Source organism: Nymphaea colorata, chromosome 1 (genome assembly GCF_008831285.2).
Source record: "Nymphaea colorata isolate Beijing-Zhang1983 chromosome 1, ASM883128v2, whole genome shotgun sequence".
NCBI classification, from domain to species: domain Eukaryota; kingdom Viridiplantae; phylum Streptophyta; class Magnoliopsida; order Nymphaeales; family Nymphaeaceae; genus Nymphaea; species Nymphaea colorata.
In genome coordinates, this window is record NC_045138.2 from 27,759,205 (window position 1) to 27,777,062 (window position 17,858).

The 17,858-nt window shown below is 38.3% G+C and overlaps 2 protein-coding genes across 3 annotated transcripts; one reads left to right on the forward strand and one right to left on the reverse strand.

Moving 5' to 3' along the window:
- Positions 1-2,395: 2,395 nt before the first annotated feature.
- Positions 2,396-5,951, forward strand: LOC116247943 (U2 small nuclear ribonucleoprotein B''). 2 transcript variants are annotated; one of them, XM_031620434.2, is made up of 10 exons: positions 2,396-2,839; positions 3,539-3,601; positions 3,704-3,785; positions 3,916-3,990; positions 4,252-4,327; positions 4,479-4,533; positions 4,662-4,762; positions 4,990-5,059; positions 5,505-5,587; positions 5,684-5,951. In XM_031620434.2, exons 1-10 carry the CDS (start codon positions 2,465-2,467, stop codon positions 5,715-5,717), a joined length of 1,014 nt encoding a protein of 337 aa, XP_031476294.2. In that variant the 5' UTR covers positions 2,396-2,464; the 3' UTR covers positions 5,718-5,951. The 2 variants fall into 2 exon arrangements, with proteins under 2 accessions (XP_031476294.2, XP_031476301.1); XM_031620441.2 differs by having other exon boundaries at positions 2,397-2,839; positions 4,249-4,327.
- A 674-nt stretch (positions 5,952-6,625) lies between these two features.
- On the reverse strand, positions 6,626-10,730 carry LOC116246398 (RNA polymerase sigma factor sigC-like). The gene is made up of 7 exons (XM_031618260.2): positions 10,512-10,730; positions 9,389-9,552; positions 8,512-9,057; positions 7,974-8,204; positions 7,576-7,716; positions 7,274-7,474; positions 6,626-7,168 (listed from the first exon to the last, which is right to left on the reverse strand). The coding sequence occupies exons 1-7, from the start codon at positions 10,618-10,620 to the stop codon at positions 6,881-6,883; spliced, it is 1,680 nt and encodes a 559-aa protein (XP_031474120.1). The 5' UTR covers positions 10,621-10,730; the 3' UTR covers positions 6,626-6,880.
- Positions 10,731-17,858: the final 7,128 nt, after the last annotated feature.

Consider the following 17,858-nt stretch of genomic DNA (forward strand, 5'->3'; position numbering starts at 1 on the left):
TTTCTACATTTGTCAGCACCTTGATTGACTTCGATTAACTACAGGTCCTGTCATTGTGAAGGCTCTATAGCTTGATTTAGAGTCTTCACTTGACACGCTTTTCATTTCTTTCTGATTGCATATACTCAAATAAACAAATATAGTTGAAAACTTGTGTTCTTCATCACAGAGTTTAACTTGAAAAAGCAAAATCTCGTCTTCAATGTTGTGTATGCTTTTATTTAGTTATGTGATAGTTTTTTCCCAATATTTTGCATCTAAGAAGATGTCGTAATATTTCTCCTAACCAAGCATTTTTAGTGACTGAATTTGAGAACATAGGGTGTCAAAAACACTCCACAGGTTATATAAACATGAAGTGGTTGTTTTGGAAACTGTTGTTTATGATAAATTTATTGGAAGAGAATAAGATGAGTCCAAATTCGATCATTTTCTTCCCTAATGAATAATAGGCTAAGGATCTGCACACCATGCATCTTTATTTTGCATAATAATTGCTTTTATGAGTTGAAACGCTTGTGGTGCTGCAGCAGACAGTTGCAAGGTGCAAAAAGTGTGATGCTCCTTCTTCCTTTCTCCCTCTCTTTCTCTTCTCTTCTCTTCTCTCTCATTCATGATTTCGAGTGTGGAGTGGCATTTAAGAAAGTTAGTGATGAGTTTCTCCTTCATAGAATGTGAATAATGCCAGCATTGAATTATGGGCACATGAACTGATGTGAAGACATTGTATTGGTTTAAATATATAGCAATGAAAATGTGGGAAGAAAGTAAATTGGTCTCCAATGTTTGTGAATTTATCTTGAGCTGCCTCATTTTTTCTAGTGCTCAGACAACTGGTTGCAGTTTTCAGGTTGATGCCCGAGTGATTGCTTGTGATACTTTTACCTTGTGTTACATTTTTTAAATTTGCATGTAATTTTTTAAAAATTTCATTTACTTTATATAAAATTTTTAAAAAATTATGTTTCGACTCTTGTTAAAATTTTGAAACCCTCATGAAAAATATATCTCAAGTTTTATCATAAACAAACAAGAGTATTGTTAACTTCTACACGAATGGCTCTAAAGCCCATTTAGTTTGTTTCACCCTGGATCTTAGGTTCGCGGTGATCTGAGATCCTTAGGATTTAAATTCCATGAATTTAAGGTCGGGCACCTCCCCTGCCATTTGACCGTAAATTCATGGTTTTTAACGCGTATAATGGATTCAAAATCCATGTTGAGGATCTTCCAGAACACCTTTTAATGCAGTCTCATCCAAGGCTATCAAACACAACCTAAAAGATGTTTGATTAGCATTCTTGGGTATTCACTTCTATTGTGGAAAGTTCATCAAGTATATGCAAACAATGGACATGAGAATGTGGTGGAACTTGTTACCATGTAAACACAAAGAATGTTTTTTTTTTTGGCATCCTCTATATTCTATGATAAACCGCGAAATGGGTGAAATATCACAAAATGCTAAAGTTGTGTTTAGATGTCATTCTCAAAAAACAATGCTTGTGAAAATCAGGCTTTGTGACAACTTGGTTTTTTAATGAGTTTATGAAACCTGGTTTGTATGTTTAAGTAACAGGACAAAACAATGTTTTAGGGTTTACTCGTTAGAAAACATCATTTTATTTATACTCAAACACAATTTAAACACTATTTTATTTTGGAAACTTTAAGTGTGTCGTTCAAACACGTTCCAGTTCTTATCCATCAAACTAGCCCATGTAGATCCATGAAATTATGAGGGACAAAAGTACATTGGGTAACTTTTTTAGCCATTCAAACACCCGTTTAGTAAAAAAAAAACGAACAAATGTTGAGTTCATTATAAAAGAAATCATGAGAAGTGATAACCTTCTCTTTATATTGACAGCTAAAAATTGGCAGTGCTTTCTCAATTCCATCGAAAAAAAATCTGAAAAACTCATGAAAAGCAATTGACTGAATGTCGCATCGAGACAAACTTTTCAATATATGAATGAGAGCTAGACTTTGATTTAGTAGTAGTCTCTTGGTTGAACTTAATCTAATTACTGGGAATAGTTTTTATGAATTATGGAAGTTAATGAATAGGGATGTAAGCTATCAAATTCAGCCGCATTTGTTGATATGCAATATATAAAAGTGTTTGATACACCTAATTGGGCTAAGGGTTGCTACTTCTCACTTAAAAGTTAGGTTAATACTAGGAATATTTATCTTTTCTTCATTCCCAAGACATAAGTCTGCATTTGGCGTCTCTAAGGCCTCTCCAATTAAAATTAAAAAATTTAAAAAATTGCAAATGAAAATTAAAAGAAGTTTTTTTTTTAAATTTTATTAAATGATATGATTTAATATTATTAATTAGTTTTTAGGCAGATGGAAAAGTATGAACCGAACCTACCATTATTGGATCAATCCGACACATTAACAGGCTCACCCAGGACCCTGCAACTGCGAGAGAGCGGGAGAGAATCCTTCGACGATGGACCCGAATAGCGCGCACGCGGTGGCGATGGCAGCGATGGCGTCGCACCATCAGCTGAAGCCGCCGGGGATCCTCCACCCGGGTCCCCTTGGTCCGCCACCAGGGGTGAGCGGCCTCCCGCCTCCGGCAGTAGACCCCATCTCACCGGTGATGCAGCCTGGCCGTCGCGGCCCCCTCGATCTCGATCCTCATCTTCACCACCAACAGCAGCAACTCGCCGGGTACTTCCCGAATCCCTACCAGGAACCAATCAAGACCATCTTCATCTCCGGTCTTCCAGACGACGTCAAGCCCCGGGAGATCCACAACCTCTTCCGGCGCCGGTACGGCTTCGAGTCCTGCCAGCTCAAGTACACCGGCCGGGGCGACCAGGTTCATTCTCATCTTCGTCCCCTGAGTCCGTGCCCCTAGTCGTCCTTGGCACTCCCTTCTTGAGAATTCTCCGTCTGCGGCCGCTGTTAGGGTTACTTGTCGCGCTTGTTTTCTTTCCTTGTTGAGGGTTCTAATGCTTGTTCTGTCTGGTTATGGTTGTGGATGTGACATTAGGGTTTTCTGGGTTAAAATTGAAGGGTACGACACGCAAGTAGTGAGTGAATTGCCCTTCTCTTTCTCCCGTTTATTTTACAAGTAATATGGTCTCCTGGCTATAAATGCAATTTGCAAGCCATTTTTTGTTGTATTTCCGAAAATGAATGATATCAAGGTGAGTTTTCGTTCTAGGACCTGAGTTTTGAGTTAATAGTTATAGATGGCGGCCCCTTTCTGAGTTGATTCATCCTGCATAGGTAGAATTAGAAAATGCAGTTTAATGCCACTTCCAAATTATCCAGTACGGAGATTATTGTGTTGCTTTACCTGCAGGCCTAGTTTTTTCTGTGTCTTTTTCTTTTTATTGGTTTAAGTTGTGCACCTTGCGCTTGCATGCTGACATTGGTTTAATCTTTTCTGTGCACTTATTGATAAGTGAGACTATTGTTTTTAACGTCCTTTGCGCGCATCAGAAAGAGGCTTAGTCTTGTTCATGATGTTCCTATGCTTTCCTAAAAAATCTAAAGAATTTTCTCTGCATAGGTTGTTGCATTTGCGACATTCTTCGACCATCAATCTGCAATGGCAGCAATGGAAGCATTAAATGTGGGAGGCTTGTCTTATCCTTTTCTATCGCTTCCTGATTGTATTGTTTGCACAACACTGAGCTGATCAAGTAAAGATAAATTGCTGATTTTCCACTTCCAGGGTACAATTTTTGATCCTCTTACTGGTGGAACATTACATATTGAGCTTGCAAGGTCAAACTCACGAACTAAGCGTCCAAGAGGTACTAGATTGCAACCACAGTTCTTGTTTCTGCATCCTCATTCTGGTGAAAGCGTGCTTGCTGTGAGTTGCATATGAAATTGAACTAGTCCATTGGTGCAAAATGATTGGCGGAGGTTCTTGCTTTTCAGGTAGTAGCGCCTACACAGTAATTGATAAGAGAATTAAGGATTCTAAGGGTGCTGAGGACGACTGGGGTAATGATGGTATGTGATCATCATGGCCTTTTACAGCTTGCTGCCACAGGAATTATTTGATGTACTTTTTGTTGACTGGATTTTACTAATGTGGCAAAAATGGCTTGATTACTGTTTTAATGGTCGTAGCTTTTGTGCAGTAGCTGTTTTGTGTCTATCATTTTTATGCAGTTGTTGGAAAAAACACTGGTTTCACGTAGAGAGACACTCATCACAACTTGCTTCTGTATCTTTCTTCACACATTTTTGGCACATTTTCACACTCAGGAGATGGCGGATCTGATGACCCATCGAGCATGAATAACACTAGTTCCAGCAACAAGAGTGGTTTACCATCAGCACAGAGGTTGATTGCACTTCAGATTGCACAAAATTGTTTAATTGTTTGAATTTTTCCCGTCTAAAATTCATGTTTTTTTTACCATACTGTGCAATTGTAGTATATATGAAAATCCATTTATTATAGTCACTGGTATTGATTGCTGTTACATTTTCAGTGGAGAAGCGACTGGTAATCTTGCTAATTTTCAGGACAATTCAGCTACAGTTGCCGTAAGTGCTCCTTTTTCTTTATTGAATATTGATAGCTGTGGTCCCATCATAGAAACATGTGTTGGTACAGTTGCCGTAAGTGCATGTGTTGGTATGAGCTCTTTCTGATGTGTTTACATGACGACCAGGATAAGCCTGCATTAGGGGAAGCTGCACCTTGTTCTACGTTGTTTATTGCAAATCTTGGCCCAACTTGCACGGAGCAAGAACTTACTGCCGTCCTATCAAAGTAAGTTTTGCATAATTTTTGTTTGATTGACATTATGGCTGCTATATTCAATACTCTTCCGCTGGGAAAATTTGGAAAATAGCTGTAGGTCATGCTTTTCTATAGTCTACCTACATGATATGGTTTGTAATTTCTGGCAGTTATCAGTTGTATCTCATTTACTTTCATGGCTTATGCGAGTTATTGATCTTTGAATGATTCTTCTCGTTTTCTCTTACTGCCATAAGGTACCCGGGATTCCAAGTCCTTAAGTTGCGGTCAAAAGGTGGAATGCCTGTTGCTTTTGCTGATTTCCAGGTACAGTGTGCTACCTTCGAAGTATACAAAGTTTTTCAGTTGATTGTAGTCTGTGAGTTGCTTTATTACTCTGTTTGCAATAACCATTGTCCTGAAATCTAAATTGCTAAAGTATGAGTGGAGCTTTCCATTCTATGCTTTTACCTATGAACTTTATCGCTTACATGAATATATAGATACTTCCACACTCATGGGTGCCCTTCAGACATAAATACATGATTACATGTTCTCGAACAATGTACGGTAACATAACATACAAGGTATACCTTCAAGCACGTAACATAACATACAATAAATGGTACACCTTCAAGCACTCAACTCAACCTCGATAACTAGTTGAGTGGAAGAAGTCAGGCAAGATTTAGTTCTCGAGTTGTGTCTTGGTTGGTCTGTTACGAGCCCTCTTTCTTTTTATGCTTGACCGTTTGCATCCTGTATGCTGCAGGACGTATCATGTTCAACTGAGGCTCTAAGGTCGCTTCAGGGATGTCTTCTTGCATCTTCTGACCGTGGAGGAATGCATATAGAGTATCCTTCCCAGAACAACTGCCAACTCTTTTCTTATTTCGTTCCTTTTCTTTCAGAAGCATGAAAAATAATTTTGTCTCATGCCACTTTCTCCAGATATGCCAAGTCAAAAATGAGGAAAACCAGGTGAGCAGAAGCCATTCTTACTTCTAAGGGGAGGTGTCCAATTTCAGAAGCGCTGCCAGAAGCAAAACGTTGACAGATTTGCGATTTTGTAGCGATTGTTATTAGTGTAACTCGAAAGGGCTGACTGTAGAAATTTTCCTAGATTTTGTATATTTGAATTTAACTGCTTTTGAGTCGGGAGTATGCCAAATGGAAGTTGCAGTTTAATGGTAATCATGGCTATTCGGATTTGTTGTAATCGTCGTTGATGAGCGTCCCACCTTTCCTAGCCAATCACTTGAATTATCTGTTGGATCCAGTCTCACATGAAAGGCCGTGAAACTCAATCTCGGACCCTAGTGGCATCAACTGTAGTGATAAAGCTATAGCATCAATCATGCTTAGATTACAGGTGACAGATCCAGCTTTAATTACCGGAGATTGTGTCACTCAAGGGAGTTGAACTATGGGTCCCCCGTTACAGTCTTCTAATATGTCGGTTCCTTCTGGTCTCTCACGCACCCTCGCTGCATCTTGTTTTCAAGGAAAATAAGCAATGTGCTTGGGTAGGTTCAAACATTTTTGACGACCCTGATCATGTTTGGGTTACAGTGTCTCTCGAACATGGTAAATTGAAGCTATCCCAGTACCATGGGCAGCTGAGAACAATTTTTTGGGAAATTTCGAGGTTTGAGTCTCTGCTCAATAAAGAACGAATGGGCTACTTAAAGGCTTCTTAGTTGCTGTTAGAGACCAGATGATATTATTCCTGTATCCAAAGACAAAACTTGCTAATTAAGGTAGATTTATATTTAGCTCCATGCTCTCTATACCTCTCTGTTCCGGCATCACCACCACACAATTCATGAACTGGAAATGCTAGCAAGCGGAGAAATTGGTTGGTGTACAAATCTCAGGCACAATGTGAGCAAATTTACACAGAAAAATCTTGTTATTTGATGGATACTGGTCTGTTATTTGAGTCCGGTGAATCATCATCATTATACCTTATGCACTGCTTCCGGATTGAGGCCATTATTCTGGTGGCCGCACTGCTTCCGGATGCACTGCAGATTCTCTGCCTTCATATACCCATCCATAAAGAATAAAATTGGATCCTTAACGAATCCTTTCTCTTGGGTGGGACTTGATACAGAAAAATAATTTGCGAGAGGCCGTCATTCAACGTCAACGGTAGAGCCTCAGGAAGGGACTCAGCCTACCTTGAATTTCCTCCTCCTTCAGCTTTGTAAACGCTGATTGCTCGATCCTTCTTATCCACTCTTTGGTCACATTTAGCAGCCTTCCAATCTCCTCTAAGGATTTGTACCTACCATCGTTGAGACCATATCTTAGTATAAGCACTTGCCTCTCCCTCTGATGCAACGTGCCTAGAACTTCATGAATTTCATCGATCATGTGTTGCTTCACAACCATCTCTTCTGGGGTCTTTACAAATGTATCAACTGTGACTTCCTGAGACCAAAGAAAAAAAAAAAAAGAAAGAAAAAAGGAAAGAAAAGGTTAGGTGGTGACTTTCACGATCTGATGATGGCATTCAACGGAGAGAGAGAGAGAGACCAAGAATTTTGCATGAAGATGTTCGCCAATTTTCTGATCTATGGATCCGGGAATGCGTGAACACTTCCTTGCCAGCAATACAGAACTTAATGGTAATCCAGTTACTGTTGCTATCTCATTGTCACATGGATACCTCCCATGCTTGCGATGAAGAGCTCTTCTAGCTTTCTGAGTTTTCGTTACTAGAATGTTCAGGGATGCCTACATATGGACATATAAGCACGAAGATGAGATATTGTCACACACCATATTATAGAAACAGTAACTCATGAAGTGCTGCAAGCAGAGAAGTGACTACACACTGGCAGTTGGATCCCTCGAGAATTACGGGCCACAAATGTTGACAGGCACTTTCGAATCCAGTACTGTGCATAGGTAGAGAAACGGTATCCTCTAGTGGGATCAAATCTCTCAGCACCTTGAAGGACACCTAACCGTCCTGCCTGCAGTGAAGAAGCAATCATTTGATTAACACACAAAGTTCCAATCAGTATTGGAAGTACGCAGAACAAATCCGTCCAGTATCTATTATTTGGCAATGAAAAGCTAAAATAAACAAATGTTTGTAAATGTTCCATTCTATGGTAAGCACCAACAAATATTTCCCCTCACACAGGTCAATGACGAATGAGAGTGTTTCTGTGCATTGAGCAACCCGTCCCCAAGCTTTGTGCATATAGCATGATTTTTTACAGTATACCTGAACCAAGTCATCGAAGCTTATCCCCCTTCCTTGATATCCTTTAGCAAGATAAATCACCAGTGAACGAGTACTTTTCAGGAGCTTATCTCTACATTGCCACCCAAAATATAACCGGTCCTTTAACGTCTTCTCATCTACACCAACTGCTTCAGCCCACCCAGACAAGCTGACTCTGTGCCCCAGTTTTTCTTCCAAATTGATTCGGACGTTTTCCAACCTTGAAATTTCCTGCGTTTCAAATTAAATCAACTCAAAAAAGAAACAGACCAAAATAATCTTAGTAACCCAATTTGTTAGAAGGGTGATTTTAGATGACATAGTCCAGGTATGTATGAACTGTGGAATCTATATAACTAGATCAACTCAGAGTGATGCAACATTGGTTCAGAAGATCTCCCTTTAGCGGCCCTACATTGGTCATGAATTTCTAGCTTCCATTTAGCTCTAGACTCGGACACCTATACCGATGACTCCCGATTTGCTTAATTCAAGGACCCTTCGCACTTCAAAAATGCTAATGCAGTTGCAACGTTACCTGAACACCACTTGTCATATCTGACTCTTTTTTGGCAATTTCCAGTCTCCTTCTGCGTGATTTTAGTGAATCTGCTGATTTGATGGAGAGAATAGATATCCTAGACTTGTCAATTCTTGATGATAAAGTCAACGATTGTGAAACATCAGGCTTAGCCATTCTTCTAGTTCTCCTTTCTTTCCTCTCTTTCTTTTTACCTGATTGCACAGCAACATAACCACAACTGTAGCTTCGCATGGTTTCTGAGAAACCATCTCCGGATTGAGGAATGGATGATACACCCACGTCTATGGTGTCTGTTGCAGCAAGTGTTTTTAAAAGACAAGCATGAAACAATTTCAGAGCGCCAAGCCTTTCAATTTGTATCAGAATCTCTTTTTCCAGCACCATCAAATCAGAATTTATAAGCAAGCCTTCTATTTTCTCAAGATTTTCTATCAAGAATGTGAAGTCAGCTGCAGTGCCATCTGACTTATCCTCTGCAATATGCAAACAAGTGTTGCTGATGCAGTCCCGTATTTGAGATGCTCTTGTAGAAACCTTGATCTGGACAAGAAGAATGCAATAATGTATATTTTAATGTTACCGTTGAAGATGTAGAGATTGAATTCATATGAAACATATTAAACAAGAAAAAATTCATTGAACAAGATTAGCGATCGACCAATCCGCAAAGTTGGAAAGACATGGAATAACCTCATGGAGGCTCCAAAGGAAAGGGTAGCTTATGTCTATCACCAAGTTAAGGTGATGCCATTTTGCCATAATAAGAAACCACCCAGTATTCAATATTAGATGGCATTGAACCGCCAGATGAAGACATCTGAAATTGAGAGTATCTATGGTTATTTTGGACTAAGCGAAGCTAGAAGCTAACCTTGCTGTCTTCATTAAAAGTAGAACCGTTGTGAACCTTTTGTATCGGTCCAAGTGAACATGAATAAGCCTTTATTGATTCTCTATAGAGGGTTGTACTTTCTTCTGTTGCAATGTGCGGCATGGAAAGCCTAGCCAACTCGAACAAAGGTTCCCTGCTTTTCCCTGCATATCATGTCCAAACTGTTAATGTCAGAAGAACAATATTTTGCTCTGTCGGTGGACTACTAAGCAGAAACTACAGAGACCATCTTCCTATTTATATGTGTGGGAAGCTTCAGAACAAGAGTACAAGTTGCAGTACAAGGCTACAAGCATTGGCTATTATTGCCCATTACGCAGCCATTGAGTCTAACATAGTGCTTCGATTCTTTTGGCTTCACCAAATAATTCATACAACGTTTAACAGCTAGAGTTTCTAATTTAGTTATTTTCTGCAAAATAAATGCCAGCGAAAATGTTAGACTCCTCGATCAGACGACAAACTGTAAAATCTGGATTGCTGTCAAATCCCATGATTGGTACCAATGAATTTTTAGAGATTGATCTGGGATGAAAAACTCAATTGTCAATTGATATGACTATCTGTGTAGATTGGAACGTGAGGATAGGAGCGAATATAATTCAACGGTAGTATTCTTTTGATGAATGAGCTCTCCAGCATTACGCATTGAAGATAAAAAGAAATTCTCATGTAAAAAAGATGTCAGTTAATATTTGAGCATCCATATCAATTCAGAAAAGATTAGAAAAAGGGAGCACAGTTTATCTCCAAAATATATATTTTGGCATCTTCATACAATAGTGACTGACGAAGGAGCAACCTAGGAAGAAATAGATTCTTAGCTATAAAGTCGTCCAACAATTTACTAGGCTCTCTGCAATGCCTTGGTGCTAGAGATGAACTTACAAAAATTGACGATATTTATGCTCACAAAGTAGATAAACTCCCCGAATCTTAAAGAAAAAAAAAAAGGAAATCCAGAGTGGTCCGGCGTGAAGCGCTTGACTCACATAAGCATGTAAATGAAATACCAAAAGGAGATCTGATTTTCAGTATTGCAGAAATAACAGTCAACCAGAAGGAAAAGAAGATAAAACAGGAGCACTGTGTAATGACTCACAAGAGAAGGAAGAATTATGTTTGGTTGCCAATGAAGATGTGCTCGTGGAAAAGGAAGAAGATGAATTTGGGAGAACCCATTTCCATTTCTGGAAGAACCCAACACCCATCTCTTGTGCAGACCAAGATGGGTGGATAAATTTAGAGGCCTCATCCTCCCCCACCTCCACCACCAGTGCCCCATCTCTATTGCTCCTTCATTCTCCCCCTCGCTCTCGTCGTCTAAGAAAAAAAATAATATAACGAGGAGCTTCCCTTATCTTTTTTGTGCCAGGTACGCTTCCACGTCGCAGGCTGGAGCCCCTTTGTTTCTGGAAACTTTTGGATTACGAAGCGGGGTAATGAGTTTCCTCGAGTTTTCTTTCTCAAATCTTGTCAACGCATGAACATGTCCATTATTCCATCTGCCTTCAGTCTTTTACTCAGATTCTTTAGTATAACCAAATGCTTCAGCTTGAACCACATTAATAAATCAAATATAGCGTCTCAGAATTCTTCGTTCATCGCAACATTGGGTTCAAATGAATTTTTGCGTTATTTAGGTTCCTCAACATGGAAATGTCATTTTTGTTCTTAGTTTTGTCAAAAAAATTGTATGTATTGTGCAATTAATTTTTCAATTCATTGCGCTTTTTTTTATGCACCTTAAAAATCATTTTTCAAATGAAATTACGATTTATTTCTTAGTCAAATTAACGGTTTTTGTTAATCATTTTTAATTAATAGTCTCCAACCTCAACGATGGATCTACCAAGATGGAAAAAAAGAGGGAATGAAACAGGCCAAACCCGACCGAAGGAATCCGGCTTCTCCCTTGTAGATTAAAGCTTATTGCATTTTTTTTTTTGTGGGGAGAAGCATACAGGCTTACCCCCAAAAGTTACCCCAAGCCAAAAACGTGAGTCAAACCAAGTGAATATAATATAATATAATATAATATAATATAATATAATTCACAGGCACATTGAGCTTGGAAAAAATTGGCTTATAGGGCATGAAAACCACAACAAGACAGTTTGTTAAATCAGTACGAACTATTCCATCAAATAGATCGAATGACCTGTTTGTTTGTCCCATTTTAATTAAGTAAACATGAGCTATTAGCTTGATTCACAAAGGCACTTCCTAAGGGAATAATATATTAGCCTGCGTGATAATGACCAGCTCTCTCGTTTCCATAAATTATCAGATCATTTCATAGTTCTCATACTTATGAAAATATCTGCAAACCACAATTTCAGAAAATTCAGCCCAAATTTGAATTACGACAAAAAGTGAGCTCCTAATTGCTTTTCCCTGACGTAGACTCTCTCTATATATATATATCATGGAAGACTCAGCAGTTTTCTCATTAAGCCTTTACAGATCCATTTGAAGATATAGGGGTGGTGGTTCAGTGGACGCGATGAGCGATGCTAGTATCTTAACCTTCTTTAACAAACAACATTAATATTTCATATGTATAATATAATTTGTTACCAAACAGCATGTACAAAATGCTATAATAAGCTTAATTTGAGTTCCACTCCTAACATTGTTTCCATTTAGAAGGTTCGTAAACTTGATTCTATTACCTGTTTAGCTGGAGAGATCCGAAAGTCTAAAGCCAGCTCCACCTTTTGATTCATTTAGTTCATACTTACAATAATTACATTGTCACAGAAAACTCGTTCTATTAAAAAAAAAAGGCATATAAAACGTGGAAAACAAGTCAGCCATATAAAACGTGACAAAAAATGCCTTTTTTTTAAAAAAAAATGCCAAAAAATAAAAAACACAAAAAAACACGTATAATACGTGTATACTACGTGTTTCCCCCATATTTTTCATATTTTTATTAATTTTTATTTTTTATAATTTTCACGATTTATTAAATGTTTTAAATTTTTTTAAAAATTCATTGAGATTTTCTCGACATATATAACTTTGCCGTATTATACTCGAGAAATTCTTCACTATATAATACCTGTACACATTTCTTGTGACAATGCTTACAACGAACTTACCTTCGAATCTTCTGACTTGACATTAAAAATAATCCATGTTTTACCATGCCCTCTTTCTTTATTACCAACTGTGGTGTTCTGGAACTAACCATGGACATGGTCGCACTAGTGGCTGAGATGGCACAAGTAGGTCCCAATGGTGGTCTGGTAGTGATAGGTGAGTGCTTCTGGGGTTGTAGCTAGGTTTGGCTAAGCGAGTCAATCTCTAGCAAGCTCTGTGCTGGGCTATGTGCAGGTTTCTTGCCAATACGAGGACTTTAAGTCAGTTTACTAAATTGTCTACAAATTTTAAATAGTAGTTCATGAGAGGCGAAGCTATCCTCATTTTCCTTAGAATCGAAGACTGTTTCAGAACCTAGGTGGTGATCCAATAAACCCCTTAGCTCGAATGTTACACATGCTACCATTTGCAGTCTAAAAAAATAGCACCCATGAGAATCAAACTAAGGATGCATTATCAACATGACACTAGGCGTGACCAGAGTACAATGGTTTTTTTAATAAAATAATATGACATAAGATGCCAGCACTCAGAATCTAGTGGGGTTTGCGTGTTCAGTTAGTACAAGCTAGCTAGCACTAAGAAGAATATTAAGGAAACCTTTTTATTTCCGGTTCACACTCATTCTAGGCCCTGTTCTTTTTAATTATATACAGGTATTATGACTACAATAAGAGAGAGAGAAAGAGAGAGAGCCGATAAAATGAGAATTCATAGCAAAATTTGAAGACAATGAGCAGGACAATCACACAATAAAATGAAAATAAAAAGAGGTGGAGAGAGAGAGAGAGACAACGGGATGCCTTCAAAGCATGCTTCTTCCAAAGTGAGAGCGATTTTCCGGGTTGCCAAAAAGAGCCACATTCATCTGGCTGGAGAGTTTCATCTATAACCCTTTAAGTTAAAAGTAAGGAAGAATTCTACACCTTTCGTAGGGTGTGAGGGTTGGATTTAAGAACTCTTCTTTTTAAAGTCGAATAAATAAAGAGTTAAAGCACCTGGGTTAGGTAAGGCTGGTAAGCGGGCCGAAAAACGGAATGAGACGTGCTTCTTGCTCGGCCTCATCAATTCAATTATGCTGATCGAAACTCGGCTCGTGTTCGCTAGGAATCAAGCTTGGCTGGTTTGAGTAATGAATCTAGCCTATCTCACCTTGCCTCACGAACAGTTAGTTTGTCAGTAGAATGACCTGAGCTGGAACTCAAATGAGGGCTGAACTAGCAGTACCGCAAGCCCAGTGTACCTGTGAGTTCATATGAAACACACTTGAGCTTAATTAGTGTCACAAACCTCACTTGGATTTCGTGAGTTTACATGAGCTCAACTGTTCTCACCCGTGTTGAGCTCACCAGCTTGCTGAACTATTTGGTCAATTCTCAGCGCCATTCGAATTAAAGAAAGCATGTCCGAGTCTTCAAGAAATAGCAGCCCACTAATTACCTCTTGCCTTGAATCAATGTCAATTTTATACCACTAAGAAGTCATGAATATTCCAAACTGTTACTGATCCAGCCAACATTTTAAACTCTTTCAATCAAATTGTTGGCACCAGAGTTTACATGAAAGTTCACAAAAATGCAATTACATAAAGCCAGTTAATGGTACATAGTGTGCCACATTAAGAATGATATCTCCTTGTTGATAAGGACTTCACAGCATGCGTGCAAGCTGTTAGCGATGCTTCAGCGTCTTCAATAACACTTCTTTCCTATAATGTAGTGTTAGGTGCAACTACATTTTGTTTTTTTTCTCTTGTGGTCTTCTTCGATCCATCCAATCCATGGACTATGGCCCCCTTCCGATAAGTTTAAAAACGTTCAAGATTCATATCTATTTTGAAACTTGGCTGTAAACTATAAATATATTTACTGATTAGACAGACCAACCAAGTGCGTTATTGACACAGAAATAAAAAATTGCTTCTAGTGCAAAGGTTAACTAAAATGATAAAATATGAAGTTCATATCTTAAAGAAAGGCCGATTATGGAATTAAATTTGGCAAAAATGAAAGTTAGAGTTAGAAGGGAAAGCCATTGAGTACTTGGCGTCTACATTACTGCAATGTATCCGTGAATTAGTAAGGCACTTTTCATATTATACCATTAATATGAGAAAACATGTTTCAATTTTTAAGTTTCATTTAACTAATAGGGATATTTTGATCACTTCTTACTCAACTCATGGTCACTTGTTAGAGGCCATAACATATAATCTGCTCCAGTGAATCACTTGATGCACAAGTAACAGATAGGTTCAAGTCAAATCCTTCACAACTGGTTCATTTAAATTGCAGATTCACATGTCACAATTTTGGAGTGGGAAGCTGCTTGGCCTTTGTTTGGTGATTTGAGGAAGGTCAAAGTTGCATCTTTTCTTTTACTTTTTGAGTTCAGGAATGCTTTAAAATCTGGGTGAAAAGTGGGACTGTAACGCCTCAAAAGTTTAGTCTCGTATTAAAGATTGTGAGAGATCTTCAAGGACTTATAAAAGGGATCATTAATGAAATGATTGTCCTGGTTCCTAGCTTTTTTCTGGTTATGACCGAAACTGTTAGGGAGCAGGTTGGGATCCGTTGAACCAGGAGCTCGAGCTTGAGAGTGGGTCGGGTTGTTATAGTGTCATCAACTACGAGCCATGTGAACTGAACTAGTGATGAATTTTTATTGGTCTGCGAATCTAACCAGCTACATTATGTCAAAATGGATTCTCGATGATCCATACCCATGCCCTGAACCAAATAATTGGAGGTATCTACAATAAACAAATTCAGCCAATTGGATTTGTCTCAGATCCATTATACTTAAGGGTGAGTAATGGGCCTGGTACCCGATGGGTAGTTGGGTACCTGGCTCTGGCTCGTGATGAGCTGGTTCTTTGACTTTTAGGCTGATCTGATTAAAAGAATTTGCTGAACCGTGCTGGCCCGAGTTGAGTATTGGGGGCCGACACAGCTTACTTATTCATTGACATATGACATTAGCAACCAACTTACTTAAAAACTTTTGTGCATCTACGATGGCTCTTTTAGAGACTTTTCATGTGTTTAAAAACTCTTAATATGTCGCCAATGACATTCTTAAAAGCTCTCAGCACATCGTTAAGGGGTTTATGAGATATTTAAATATGAAATAGTAAAGGTTTTAAATATAAAGACATTGAGCCGAGTATTAGCAAATTAAAATTGATGATCAAACTCGACCTGAATCAAACTTGGACCACCGACAAGACATCAGACTCACCCCGACTTTCTTGAGCCTCAGGCCCAGAAGCAGCCAGCCCGACGGACACGCGTTCGGTCACGGTTTTTAGGTCGTCGTCCAAGTCCAACTGCGCATGATGCATTTGTGGGCCCGCATATTCTTGGGAAGCAGACCAATCTCCTCTCACTTTACGACTCTTCCTCTAATTGCTGCTTGTGGGCCAGCTGATGAGTCAGCATCTAACTGGTTAGGTAGGCGTGGTAGATATTTTCCTTTTACTATTATCAAATATTTAAACCCGAATAAAAATACTTTTAAATTAAATCTGAGTATTTTTTGGCATATAGGGTTACTTGAACCTTTGGATGGTAAAAGAATTTCCTGAACTAAAAAATTCTCTCAACAAGTTACTCGTGTTTTTGTAAAATGTTTCCAATGTTCATTCATGGAGTATCAGTTGAAGCCCACATTTAGGACAGATGGATTCGAGACCAAACTTACGGGGTTTCCTCATTTTGAGATGGCAAGATAGGCGGATCTTCTTCTCTTCTTCTTCATTTGCAACATACTGACGATCCATTTAACCTCTAATAAAAAAAAGATACATAACCGCTCTATTGTTCTTATGCCTCATCTTAAGATGCCTTTTGGAATAAAGGATCTTGGGTCCAGATTCCATATCTTTGATGGCAGATATTTGTGGCCTGAGGCTCCACATGAAAATTTAATAATTAAAAAGTAGATCTTAAGTTCGACGTAATATATATATATATATATATATATATATATGTCTATATTAAATTGTCCTGGCCAAATTTGAAAGGAAAAATCTTCCAGCCTCTCATAACACACATGTTGATGCATGCATCTGGACACACGTGATTAATGGGTGCCTAAAGATTGTCGGTGAACCAACACAATTACAACAACGTCGGCCTATAGCCATCAGGTAAGGCCCCTCACTCAGATCCACATAGATAGGATGCATTTTCTACGAGACCTTTCTGTTCTAATATAGATAAAGGTGATTTGACCTCGAAGGCGAGTCGTCTTGTAAATTTATGACTTTGAAGGAGTTGGTTGGTGTGAATGTGAATGAAACTCTTGTAGGAAGCAACTGCTTATTTTTCTAAATCACTATGAAGCCACGGTGTTATAAGATCTCTTCTCGTGTTATAACTTAATATCCTCTTTTCCTCGAAACATTCTTTTCTCATTTACGATAATCACTTTTTTTATTGCTAATTTAATGAGCGTACATTTATGTGCGAGCGATTACTTTTGATATAACTCAAACATTTTCCTTCATTTCTCTCTTCATAAAAACTCATTGTTAAGTGTTTAATGAAAGGAAGAATAAATGCAGCGGTTTGAGTTGCTTCAATAGATGTTAGGAATTAGCTACCACCGTGAATAAAATTAAATTCCAACAAGACAGACCCTGACTTTTTTTTTTTTCTTCTACTTTTTCGCCCATAATGCTTAATGAATAGGGAGAACATGCAAAGGGAATTATATAAATCAAGTTGTAAAAAAGTTACTCTCGTGTTTCTCAATTAACAGCCAGTCCTAGCAGGATTTTTTCTCATTGGTAAAATTCTTGAGGCGTCCTTATCCAAACCACTATAGCTCATTTTTCTTCTTTTGGCAATAGGTGTTTCTTGTCGGTTTTGAACTCGTGACATCCTACCAACTCTATAATTTTCTGTTTAGGGTTGTATGAGGAAAATGCAAATAGTTTTCACCAACGCATATAAACACATCAAAAATTGAATTTGAAAGAAAATTGGAGAGTTTAGAAACCATATGACCCAACTTCAATTACCCCAATGAAAAGTTGATACCTTTATTGCATGGGTGTCACCTCCCTTGGGTTTTGTTAAGTTGAATATTGATGCGACTGCTAGAACAAATCCAAGAGACTTAGCGGCTTGTGGTTTATTTCAAAATGATAATGGAAAATGGTTATTTGGTTTCACTTGTCATGGTCATATAACCAAGGTTGAACTTATTCCTATTCTAAATAGTTTGAAATTAGTTTGGAAACTTGACTTTTATAAAGTTATTGTTGAATCACATTCTTTGTTAGCTGTGAATAAGGTTTTAAAAGAAATGCAGCTCTCATGATCCTTTATTCTAG